Below are 12,494 nucleotides of genomic sequence, written 5' to 3'. Positions count from 1 at the left end.
ACATGGAGGGGAAGTTATCAATACACATAAAACTTCCTCTCACTGAAAGGTTGGACTTGGCTTTACAAACATTACATGAACCATACCACTGAACAAAGCCACTTGTAAGCTTGTTTCTACTGTACAGGTAGGTAGTCCATTCATCTTGTCATTGTGTGACATATCATAAATGCATGACAGAAGTACCAGCTACAATTGCTGGTTACTTAATTATTCCCCTAAGTTACTTAAAACCCGTAAAGAATTGAGAGAGGTAAGGTAAGAATTTGCACTCTGGGCTTAGTCCATGTGACCTGTTAATGAGGTAATAGTTCTTCTTTGCCTGTTGTGTAGTTGGACACATGTATGAAGCCAAAATCTTTGTCAAACATCTTCCAAAGAAAATTCACTGTATACTGCCTACACAGAGTAACAGAGAATTCCATAACTGGTGTTGCTGGATGAATAAGTTGTGTAGTCTGTATTGAAAATAATGGGAAGTTTGTGCATGAAGAACTATGCATCCAGAGTAAAGTATGAGAAATAGGGGGAAAAGAGCAGGTTTGTTTTCTTGATCATGTATATTCTAATGTATTCAAATTGATTTCAGTCTCTACTGCTGTGTTTGTATTTGTGGTGTTACCAGTCAGTTCATATGTATTATATAAAGCAAAGGAATATCTAGGTATCAGATTCTGTGAAAACGTGCAGTCAGTTGCCCATAATAGATACCTAATTTCACTGTCAAAGACTGTGAATTTTGTTCACATTATTTAGGTTATCTTGTAAAGTGACATTGCTCTGGTGTCAGGAGGCTGCTTTGCCTCTCCGTTAGCATTGAGTGTTTCATACCAATATCAAGATTAATGTTCGTATTAGATATGGGGTTTTTTAAGGGCCCTGTAAGAATGCCTCAAAAAAGGGCATCTGGCAGAAACTCAATTTCTTGATTTATCCAAACATATTATTGAGAATAAATTACATAACCAAGAAAATCAGAATAGCATTTGTATAAAAACGGATGTGCTCAAAATGAGTATATATTTTATGAGTTTGCAATTATTTTCTCTTTTATTGTATTTAGTAGCACAGTTTAAGATTGGTACCACCTTGCTGGTAAATAGGTGCTAGTGAAATAAATGAGAAAATCTGGATAAATGCAGTATAATGCAGAAGTGTCCACTAATTCTGCAGGACTGCTGAATCCAGCACTTGTGTGATGCTGGTGAGCCAAGGAACCAGCCACGTGTGCCACACTGCTGGGTGTGCATGACATCAGCAGGGATTCAGTACAGCTGGAGCAAGTCAGGCAGGGATAAATCCAACTTTCAGACAGGCTTCATGCACTATCAGTAGTGCTACATAGTTGGAAGAAAAACCAGTGAGGTAGACCTGGTTGTCTGCTGTGCCACCACATGCTTCAGCAACACAGGTAAACCACATCCTCCCATCACTACTGTGAAAGCAAATCCAAAAGATTTGAGTGAAGACTGGCTCTTTCTTTGTATTTACTTATGGGTTGGAGGCTAAGATCTGGAATCTGCACCTGTTACTAGAGCAGTGTTTGTTGAATTTCACTGTGTTCATAAAGCTGTTCACTGTTTTTTTCATTCAAGTCATAAGACTTTCTTTTCCGTTGGTAGGAGTAAGCAGACTTTGGAAACAGTAGAAACCTGATGATCAACAGGACTTTCAGAACTGTGAAATAATGATAAATTTAGTGAAGAAGTTGCTCTGAAAAACAGGGTTCTGATCAGGGGCATGGGAAACCTAGGTTTAACGTTTGGGCTCTATTCATAATTTGTTGGCATGATTCTGGATAGATTGCCATCTCTTTTGAGCATTGACATCCTTTTTAGGAAAAAAATATTCTTTTGGTAAAACAACTAAAGATTTTTTGTTATGAAACACTAACAATCACTACAGACAAGTTTCCGTGTATATTAATATAATTTCTGTGAGGCAGGATAAAATGTTCTAGATGTTATCAGAGTAGAAGGCAAGGAGCTTAATTAAAATTCATTTAAGTAACCACATGTAATATTTTTAGTCTTTGGAAATTTTTGTATTGTCAGTTGGACATGCAAACCCTATTCTGCAACAAGTGTCACAGGAAATATAAAGTACCTCTGAAAGTACTTGTGCTTCAAAAATAACAGTAAAAAGCTTAATTGCTAAATGTGAGCTATGTAAAATTATCTCCTACTTTAGCATTTAATTATAAAAATAGCGACCAAGAATATAATCTGTTTGATGAAAACTGCGGAGGCCCCTCAAGATTGTGTTGAGCATGTCTATTTTATAGTTGAGTACCTTACTTTAAAATACTATAAAAGTAAATTCAGGTGTGTTTTCAGGCATGTGGAAGGAGGTGAGATACCTGATGGAAGTTTTGCTTCAGTCCAGCCATTCCATCTTCCTGAGACACAGCAGCAGCTGAACCCAAATTTCAGTTAAAGCAAAAACCATGAAAAATTTTGGGAAAAAGAACATATGAAATGCCAACGCTTGGCTAAGTGTAAAGTAGTACCCAAAAAAAGTCTGAAAGCTAAAAATCATCATTTTGTATTAGCCATGAAGTAAAATGGACTCATCAGCTGTCGCTGGCTGGGGTGTGTTCACTACCTTTCAGTACCTGCTTTGTATGTTTGAACCCTGAATAGTCTCATTGGTAAATAGGATGCTGCTTTATATCCTCAAATACTTGATGCATTTGGGCTATGCAGAGAAAAACAGGATGATAAAATAGTAGCATTCTTTACTGTCAAATTGGGTATTAAATAACCTTTCCTAGTTCTAGACTCTTGTGTTTAACATGAAACAACTTTGTTTTTCATTTAGCATACATCAGGGCGTGTTGCCTTTTGACCTAGGAGTGTGTTGTCTGTCTAATTACGCTTTGTATTGTTTTACTGTTCCTTGCAACTATCCAAACAATTCGGTGTGGCCCTGGCAACCAAACAATACTGTTTAACAAAGATTTCCTTACTGCACTGCTCCCAGATTTCCCACGTAGCAGTAGCTCACATCAGAGCAAACAAACAGGATATTGTTTCAAGTGAATAATGTTCACTGTTTTCAAGTGATTTATGAAAGTATTTTTTTTAGTTTTGAGCTGTTGCAAGTTGTGTGGTTTCTGGTTCCAGATCTCATCTGAAGCTCTGTAGGATGCTTCATGTTCTGAAGCTTCCAAACGATGTTTGAGACTTACATTTTCACTGGCAGCTATGAGTAAAGAATGGCTTATGCTTCGATGGCAAAGAATAGCAGAAAAAATTATTTAATCCTGTCTTGCAATTACATTTTTTCCCATTAAGCATATTTATATTCATATAGATCCTTCTTGCAATTTTAATGATGGCAAATTCATGAGTAAATGAATCTCACTGAATGTAATTATATCAGATAATAATGTTGTTTGACCTAGCTAAGAAATCTGAGATTTTGACTTTTCTTTAACAAACTCTTGTATATTTACTTATTAAACAATCACGCTCTGTCTCCATTTTTCCTCCTACATGTTTTTCTGTGTGCATTTAACTAAATTACTGGTTTTACAAAGCAGATAAAACCATGAATGTTGTCACATGCAAGACAAGAGTCTTGATGCTAATGTCAACCATTAATGGTGTTGTGAATTAGAGTCCTCAGCAAGTTCATGGATGAAAGTAAAGCCTAGTAATTTTTTCTTCCTTTTACATACTCTAACATTTTAGCAAAACTGAGGTATTTGTAGTACTCTCATGGCAGTTTATAATTACTTCAGTTTGACAGTTTTCCCTTGTTTTCTGAGGGGGTAAGTTCATTGCCACCTGGAGAGTTTATGCATGTGAACACAGAGATTAGTAGCATGAATGGCTGCAGGATAGCCTCTTTCAGCTTTGCTGCTGAAAGAGTAAAAAGGCAAGCCCTGTTCCTGTACTGACTCTGTGTGCTGGCTGGAAGGCATTGCATCCCTTGACAGTGCTGCAGTGTGTGCTGTCTGAAGGGGGCTGTGTGAAACTATAGCAGGGAGTGAGATCCGTGCTAATTCTGGTGGACGTAAGGCTATCCTGGCACCACATTTCCTTGGCTGCATGGTCATGACCTCTGCCTTCTGCTGAAATTTCTGCAGCACTTACAAGACCCAGTCTGATTAAAGTCCAGTTGCCTTTTTTTTTCTTTTTCTTTTTTTTTTTTTTTTTGCCAGCATTAGGTTTTTGCCCAGCTTATCAATTTCTTATGGTTTGGCTTGAGCCTGAGGAAGGAATTTACTGGTGTTTGGATCAGTGTAGAGAGCCCAGGGGTTTCATCCTTAGTGAGGGAAGCCATTTTATAGCTTTGAAAGTTAACACACTAAGGTGATCCCTTTTATTGAGGATTGAATTGCTAACACAGAGTAAAGACAGCACTTTAAAGATGATCGGCTCTCAATGTTTCCTGATTCTTAAATGACAGGGGATTTTGAATGTGATCTTCTAAAATCTGAAGACAGAAATGTATTAGGTAAACACACTATTAAGAGTTGTCTACCTAACTGTCTACATCTAAATGTAGTTTGGGGTTAAGGAGCACAGTGGTCTTTCTTAGTTTCCCCAGGGAGTGAAAAGAGCTGGTAGAGTACCAGCTCCTTGCTCTTCAGTAGTAGGAACTGGACCAGAGCTCTGGCATGTTCACTTCATTCCAGATCATGCAACAGTTGTGGCACATCCGGTAGGTAAGTCTGGAATGGGCTGAAGCTGCTGCTTTGCTAAATTTCTTCTGACAAGACACAAGTAATGATATTCAAAAGGAGATTTAAATACTCTCATTTCTTTCCAGCCTGTTAGCATTAATATGTCTTTTAAAATAAGACAGTCCAACTTGACTCTAACTAGAACAAAGCTTTAGCTTTCTTAGAAAGTCTCATATTTAGGATAAAAACAACTGCATATATTAGAAATATGTGGTATCTGTTGTGGGTCCTTATCTACTCAAATTTCTCTTTTGTTTATCTGATTGAGATGAAAGGAAAGTTGTTCAAAATCTGCATGTTGCAGCATTCTTCTGTTTTGCCTATCCCATGCCTGGTATTTCTGTTTGTTACCTGCTATGGCTGTGAAGGATGTCTTTATTCCTCCTTTTCACCTCTTCTCAAACCTCTGTGCTCTTGTTCTTGACACGTTTTCATCTCATTTTCTGGGCTGCCTTTGGAAACATTAACGCTTCAGGATGGCAGGAGTATGGATGCTGGAGAACATAGGCATTGTAAAGACATTTTTTTTTAAAGTCCCTATAATGTTTATATTTCTGCACTGAAGGACGAGCCAATCATCAGATGTGGGATGAGAAAGAGTTTTGCATTGTAATCTTCCTTTTGCAGCCTGCGCTTTGTTCTGTTTCTTAATGTTTTTATGTACTTATATGTAGTGAGCTTCTGCCATAGGGATCTAGATCATGGCAGTGTTTGTCATGTCCCATTGTCTCTGGCTGTGTAGGACATGGTCTTCTCTGTCTTTTAGGGCCTCTGTTACTGAGATCAAAGTGCTGGATTGAAGTGTTAGAGGATGTTTAGAAATTTTTTATGACATATGCAGTGTGTGCCTGTTGCTCTGCTGTTGCCCCTTGTTCCCAGGAACTCAGTTTTGTGACCTTGTGCAAATCTTTCCAGCCTCAAAGAAAGGATTCTGCAATTTATGTTTATTTCCTGTTTTATGCAACAGGAAAAAAGATGCATTACTCCAGCTAAACAACAAGTTTGTACAATAGCATAGAGATTAAAAACAAGTCATGTGTAGTGCTCACAGTCTTATGCAAGGTAACCTTCTTTTGGATTTGAAGCTGAGGTGGTTGGGGGCATTCAGCTTTCAGTCCTGCAGAATTTCTCACTTCACTAATGCATTTGATAAATGATAAATTCACTGGAAGTTGCAGGAGTCTCTGTTACATTATGTAAAATGTAACTTTCTGAAATGATAGAGGATATAATAAATGGCCAAGACTTACCGTAAGAAGATGTGATGTACCAACATTTGGTCTCCACGTTCGCTCTCATGTTTTTTCATAAATCAGTTGAAAAAAACATTTGAGAAAAAGTTGTGAGTAATATTTAGCTTATAGGGTTTGCACATCTAAAAACTGAGATCATGTAAAAAAATTTTCAGGTTCAGCTGAATAAACCAAATGTGTCTTCTCACATTTTACCTGCAAACAGCCTTAAAAAAGCTTACCTAAACGCATCACAAAATGTAGCAGAATAAAACAGATGGGAACGAGACTCCCTGCATGACTGTCTTAGGAAAATAAAATCTTAATATAAATAGATAAGAATTGTTAATATCAATTCCTAATAGCAATTGAAAAGTAACATCTGCAGTCATGGAATACACTAGGGAAATATCAGACCTCCCTTGGTACATCTGGGTCATCATTAAGAGGTGTCAGCAGTTATTTCGAGATATATAGTGTGCAAGACAAGAATTGTAATTATCTACCCTGATTGTTTTGTGTATTAAACCTCTGTCTGTGAGTTCTGAAACATGATTTTCAGTACTGCAGTTCACATTGCTAGCAGCTTTCACAATAAATAGATGTTTTGGAATGCCTGGGGAGAAAAGAAAGTTAAAGGTGGATAACTTTATAAATAAAGTTTGTATATGACAATTTCTGTATAAAAGAAAAATAGTTAATTTTTAGAAAATGAGACTGATATATACAGTGTTATTTTTATTGATTAATACATTTTTCTAACAAGAAGCAGGTTTTAAACATGGGACTAGAAGATCATGTCTAAAAATGGTTTGCATTCTTGTTAGGAAAATCAACTTATTGACAAAAAGTACCAAAGAAGAATTCCTCTTGAAGGTATTTGGACACCAGTTAGAAACATGAACTTAATGGATGATCCATAAAATGGAATCAAGCAATAGTATAGGGGATAACCCTTTCCATTCAACCTTCTGATTTTTAGTCATACTTGAACTGAAGCTACTGTATGCTAATCATGGTCACTGTAGAGCATTTTATTGATAACAGAAGTGACCTACATTGTAAACCCTTGCGCAACTTGAAAGTAGAAATTCTGACCTAACTAAAATAACTTGTTGTATGTCATAGTTAGTTGTTTCCTTCTGTTTTAGAGAATTTACTGTGTGAAAATATGTGTGTGATGAATGGGAAAATATAAAATGACTGGCGCCATGTTTAGAAGCTCTGCTTTATAGCTCTGTGTTTTTCTTGTTTTTTACCTTCAGCCTCCGCACCACCCAGCAGAGTAAATAAACGAAGAGTTTCTCCAAGTGTTGTTTCCACCTGGGAAAAGAGAGGCATCATCATGTCTAACATTACTATTGACCCAGATGTGAAACCGGGCGAGTATGTCATCAAAAGCCTCTTTGCTGAATTTGCTGTTCAAGCTGAAAAGAAAATTGAACTTGTAATGGCTGAACCTTTGGTGAGTCCTTTTTTTCATAGTATCTCTCAAAACGGTCTTGTTTTTTTCTGAAATTGGCTGATTTACCATATGAATGGTACTGAAAAAAGCACTCCCAGATATTGTTGACTTTTCAAAGAGATAACTTCAGGAATAAATAAGCTTCTGCAAACAGGGTTGCTACCTGATTTGTTTTATTGACTCGTGTCAAAACTGTTACCTAGTAGTTACTAGAAACAAGACCTCTTAGTGTATCCCTAAGGTCTGTGAAGTTACAGAAGGAAATAGGAACAACAAAAAATGTTCCTTCATTAATACTGTGAAGTGTGTTTTCTGTCAGTGTTTCTTTCAAGTAATACTTGGGCAGTATACTTTCAAGAAAAGATGCATTTGGTTTGTTTTCTGAAGAAATGATACTAACACCTGAAATAATATAGTAGTCCACATATATTGCAGAATAAGCAAAAAGGCAAAATTCCATTGGCGATCCAGACTTCGTGGTCTTGAAATAAATGGTTTTCTTTTAATTTGGAAATTTCTGGAAAAAACCCAAAAAAACCCAAAACCACAACAAACAAAACCAACTTTTTTTTCCTTTAAACCTGGAAATTCGCTGGGCAGGTGAGATGCTGTGGCTAGCAGAAGACCAGCTCACAGAAAGCTTCTGTTGGCAGCTGCTGCTTGCCAAAGTGCTCATGTGCAGAAAGTGCATATGTGAGCATTTATGACCCCCAGTTTTGAAACTCCAGGAAAAAGTTTTCTTAGGAAGCAGTCCAAAAGAACACAAAAACAGGGCTGAAACTGTTTTGTGGATTATGGAATCATCTTTAGCTACAACCATTAGTAGATAAAAGGCTGAGAAAAATGGAACTTTTCTTTATACTATATATATATATATATATATATCTGTGTGCACCAAGCAAGTTTACAACTTAAATATAATTTGTCTATTTTTTTTGACATCCAGAAAAGTAATGTATTCAGGAGGGTTTTATAAGAAAGCACAAAAACTTCATAGTTAAAGGGGCATACAAGCGATGAAGGGTGCCTGGCTGAAAACGAGGGAAAAGCTGTAGTGGCATTGTGCTGTGGGAGGAAAGGCTGTGGGTGGCTCCACCATCCATCGATGGGCCAAGTGCTGCTCCTCCAGCCCCATCCATTGGCTGAACACACAGGGAGGGTAGTGCTTGGCCAGAGGGACAGACTGCCTGGAACTGAGATGAGCTGAAGAGGGCTTTTCTTGCAGACACAGCTACTTTGGAGTCAAGTCTAACCAGAATAATGGGAGCAAGGCAAGTATAGTAGTCCTGGAGTTCACTTGTGCTGCAAAACTTGTCCCTAGAGCAGATAAAATAAATCCTCTGTCATCAGTCCCAGTTTGTGTCTCCTTGCCATGCTGTTGACTGTTAATTAAACAAATGTTTTTAAATCTGTTAATCATACAACATTGAAACATCTCACCACACTAAAAATTAGAAACCCCATGAAACTAATTAAATAATTCGCTTTTCACAGAAGAGTGATTCCCAGCTCTGTTGCCTGGTGAGGTTTTATGGTGATTGCATGAAGTCTACCTTAGTCAAGATTTTTTACTGATAAGAATCTGAAGTCAGTATTTTGTGTATACACAGTGTGCATAAAATTCTTTAGGATAAAGTAAGAAATTATAAATATTACTTAAGTAGTCATCTGTAAAGGTTTTAAACAGTTTTGTCTGGCTTCATTTGCTAAGCTGAATTCCTTTAAACAAAATGTATTTTAATGGAAACAAATGTAATTTACGTGTATAGACAGCTTTCCTTATTTTATATTGGTGGGTGAGAAGGACTGTGTAGAAAACAAGCAAATTAAGAGAGGTGCCAAAAGCTGTGGAAAAGTGACAGAACCTGACCTGAGCCTGTATAACATAAAGAGGTAGAAGAGAATCCTTAAGCGTCCCTCTGAAAGGAAATACTGAAGTATTGAAGCAGCTTTATTTCTGTATGTCGAATTTAAGTACTGAACATTCAGTTCTAGTGTATGAAATTTAAAAAGAAAGATACAAAGGCTGGAAGAGCACCAGAAAAGCACTGACAGTGATTGGATAAAAGGCTTTAATGGAAGAGTGAAAAGTCCTTTAGTATTTTGGTGTGATTTGATTTTGTGGAATGACTTGGCTGCAAACAAAAGTATGAAGAATATATACAGAGTTACATAAATAATTAATGAAGCTAGGCTGTTGGGTGAAGCTGTTTGAGAGAATTTAAAGCCAGACCAATAAAAATTAGGAGCAAGACAGTTTTTAGAACTTGAACATGACAGTAGGGGAGCAAAAATTAATTAAACTATAAATTTAAAAAAAGTCATTGCAGATCAAGACAGCATTTGTGAGTGAGGGGTAGTATCCTTTTTGCTAAATGTATGGATTACATTTAAAGGTAACTGACTTGTGATTTCAAAAATTAACTGAATGGTTTCTCTGGCTGTGATTTTTACCTTATTTCTTCTTACTAATTTAATTAAGAGTTCTCTGCTTTCAAAATTGTAATACCTCAGCATTTTCAAAGTTACAGACAGAGCTTATCAGCAAATGCTTAAAATAAATGATGAAAGGAAAGCAGCAAGTGTAATGACAGGAAGGAAGATCATCCTTTTAGTGAATAAATAAAATGAAACCACTTTTTTTTTTTTTTTTTTTTTTTTTTTTTAACCAGCTGTGCTAAATCTTTTGGTGCAGTATATAGTTTTAAAGGAAAAAAGAGCTCAAGAGTAGTCTTGTAGCATAAAATACTGTTTCTCAGCTGAGAAGGATGACACTGATGAATGACACCAGCCTTCCCCAAATGTGACATAAACCATACCAGTTAAAAAGAGTAGTGATAAACTCAATTATTCTGCATTTTGTCAAGCTGCATGTAAATATGGATGGTTAGAATTTAAGCAGAGAGTTTAACATGGTGCCACCAAGTTGATAAGCTGCTAACCTACTAAATTGTAGTTATCTCATGTTGAAGTCACAACTAGCAAGAGTATTTAAAACTGTTACCAACACAAGTGATTTTATTCTGTTGTGGAAGTACTACACAGGGCACAGACTAGCACAGGTGCTTGAAAAAGTGTGTCTGAAGTAAAATTTAGCACAATACTCCGCTTGCCCCTGGGGCAAGGATGCACTGCCCAGCCCTCGGGCTGCAGGAGGCAAGGCAGCATCCATTGTCTGGTTCCTTCCCTGCAGCTCGGAGCACAGCCAGAAGCACTCTAGTTGGCTGTGCACACCTGAGCCACCCTGCCGAGGTGTGCTAGCCACCAGAGGATGGTGCCAGGGAATGCTGGAGGGGGGCCAACGGGTGGTACCTTTTTCCATGGGTGCAGTTGTTTGCACAGCACATGCACATCCTGATCCCTGCTGCCTGCCATATGTTGACATTTCTCCTTTACACAATGGATGCAAGCTGCTCTTTGCTTAATGCAATAGTGTTTTGATTTTTTTTTTTCATTTCACTTGTAAAAGATAAATGGAGACCTATTATTTTCATCTCTCTCTGAACTTCAGGAAGCCAGGAAAATAAATCTTAAATTATTCAGTTAGAGTTTCCAGACCTTTACTTTATGCCGTAGAATAGATTTTTTTTAAATCATGTGAGATGACTGGAGCCATGACAAAGCAGAGGTAGAAGAAGACATTAAAAGAAACTAGATTTTAAAGCCAAATAATTCAGAGGCCTTGATAAACCTGTGGTTGGGTTCAAGAGTATTATTTGGTTATGTCAGGTTTGTTTGGTCAGTGTTACATTAACTCTACAGTGTATTTGCCTTTTAACAGTTAAGATCCTTAGTGCTGAGGAAACATAATAGAGTTGGTTATGAACTTGTAAGATCTTCATTCTTTCTGACCTTAAAATCTTAAACATTTGATATACAGAAGTATCTGAATGAGTATGTGTTATGGGAGGGAAGCTAAACTTTCAGAACTATTTTGCTCTCTATTGACATGGATTTCAACTTTTTTTGTGTAAAGACTCACAGATTATTTCACTTCTCTTTGATTTGTCATTCTTTTCTTTAGCAATTTTTGGGTTTAGACACATGCAATGGGTATAGTGAACCAAGGGTTTGTTCACCTGTATAATAGTTTTGTAGTATTATGGAGGAAACATGGTTTGTTGGGATGTTGTATCCTAAGGATACATAAGGAACCTGACTTTTCCCATCTTCTTACAGGAAGACTTCTTCCCATCTTCTTGCACTTTTCCATCTTACAAGGAAATAGTTTTCTAGTTTTTATCATTTGACTTACTTAGCAATGATGGAATGTTTGTATAGAGTGGAACATTTGTTGTATTTCTGCTTTATAGATAAGCTAGCAATTACTGTGCAGTTTATCTGGAAGCATAATATGGATAACAAGAATCTACAGCAGGTGTTTCTATGTAAAAAAAAAAAAAAAGGAAACAGACTTGCTAGCTAAAAGAAAATTTGGCTTTGCCAGTGCTCTCTGGAGCTTCTTGTATATGCTTCAAAATATCAATTCGCATAACAGTGTTTTGAACAGATTTAACATGTAAAATTACATGAATTGGAAAGAATCAAGAAAGTGAAACCTTTCCCCCTTTGCTTTTAAATAGACAGTGAAAGAACATTAACAATTACATCAGTTGATCAAAAAATAGAAATTTTTCAGAATAATCAATGCATTTACCTAGAAACTCCCTTCTCAAAATATTTTTTAATTTGGGCATACTGGAAGTGAACATAAATGGTAGTATTTTCCTAGATAATTAAGTGCATTTCTTTGGATTATGAAAAGTGAAAATGACTTGTGCATTGGCATCTTTATTATTTCAAATTATACTTTCAGAGTAGGCAAGTGCTTTTTGTCTGGGCAGTGTTGAATCCAAGCTTTCAGAGGCTGTAATAGTTGCCAGATATTGCATTCTTTTTAACACCAAATACAGCTGCACTTACAGGAGAAAATGCCAGAAACTTTTGTATTTTCAAGATTGCAATTAGGACAAGAAAAAATAAGTTGCCAGTTCAAGCCTTGGATTTGGGACATGCAAAATGAATTTTTATCTGTTGAACATATAGGCTGTGTCTTGCAGCCTTGCAAGTGTTAATCACCAAGCGATGTTGACTTTCTCAGTTT

At 36.7% G+C, this 12,494-nt stretch overlaps 1 protein-coding gene across 15 annotated transcripts in view; it reads left to right on the top strand.

The window, feature by feature from the left end:
- Positions 1-12,494, top strand: part of FRYL (FRY like transcription coactivator) — a 162,814-nt gene that overhangs the window by 61,133 nt on the left and 89,187 nt on the right. For all 15 annotated transcript variants that reach the window (XM_038134170.1, XM_038134167.1, XM_038134168.1 and 12 more), the window contains one exon: positions 7,191-7,390. In XM_038134170.1, the coding sequence (XP_037990098.1) occupies positions 7,271-7,390 (120 nt within the window). In that variant the 5' untranslated portion in view covers positions 7,191-7,270. The remainder of the gene's footprint in view (positions 1-7,190; positions 7,391-12,494) is intronic.

The sequence above is a fragment of the Motacilla alba genome, chromosome 4, assembly GCF_015832195.1.
Source record: "Motacilla alba alba isolate MOTALB_02 chromosome 4, Motacilla_alba_V1.0_pri, whole genome shotgun sequence".
Lineage (NCBI taxonomy): Eukaryota > Metazoa > Chordata > Aves > Passeriformes > Motacillidae > Motacilla > Motacilla alba.
The sequence above is the reverse complement of the archived record's forward strand: the minus strand, read 5'-3'. Positions and strand labels throughout refer to the sequence as shown.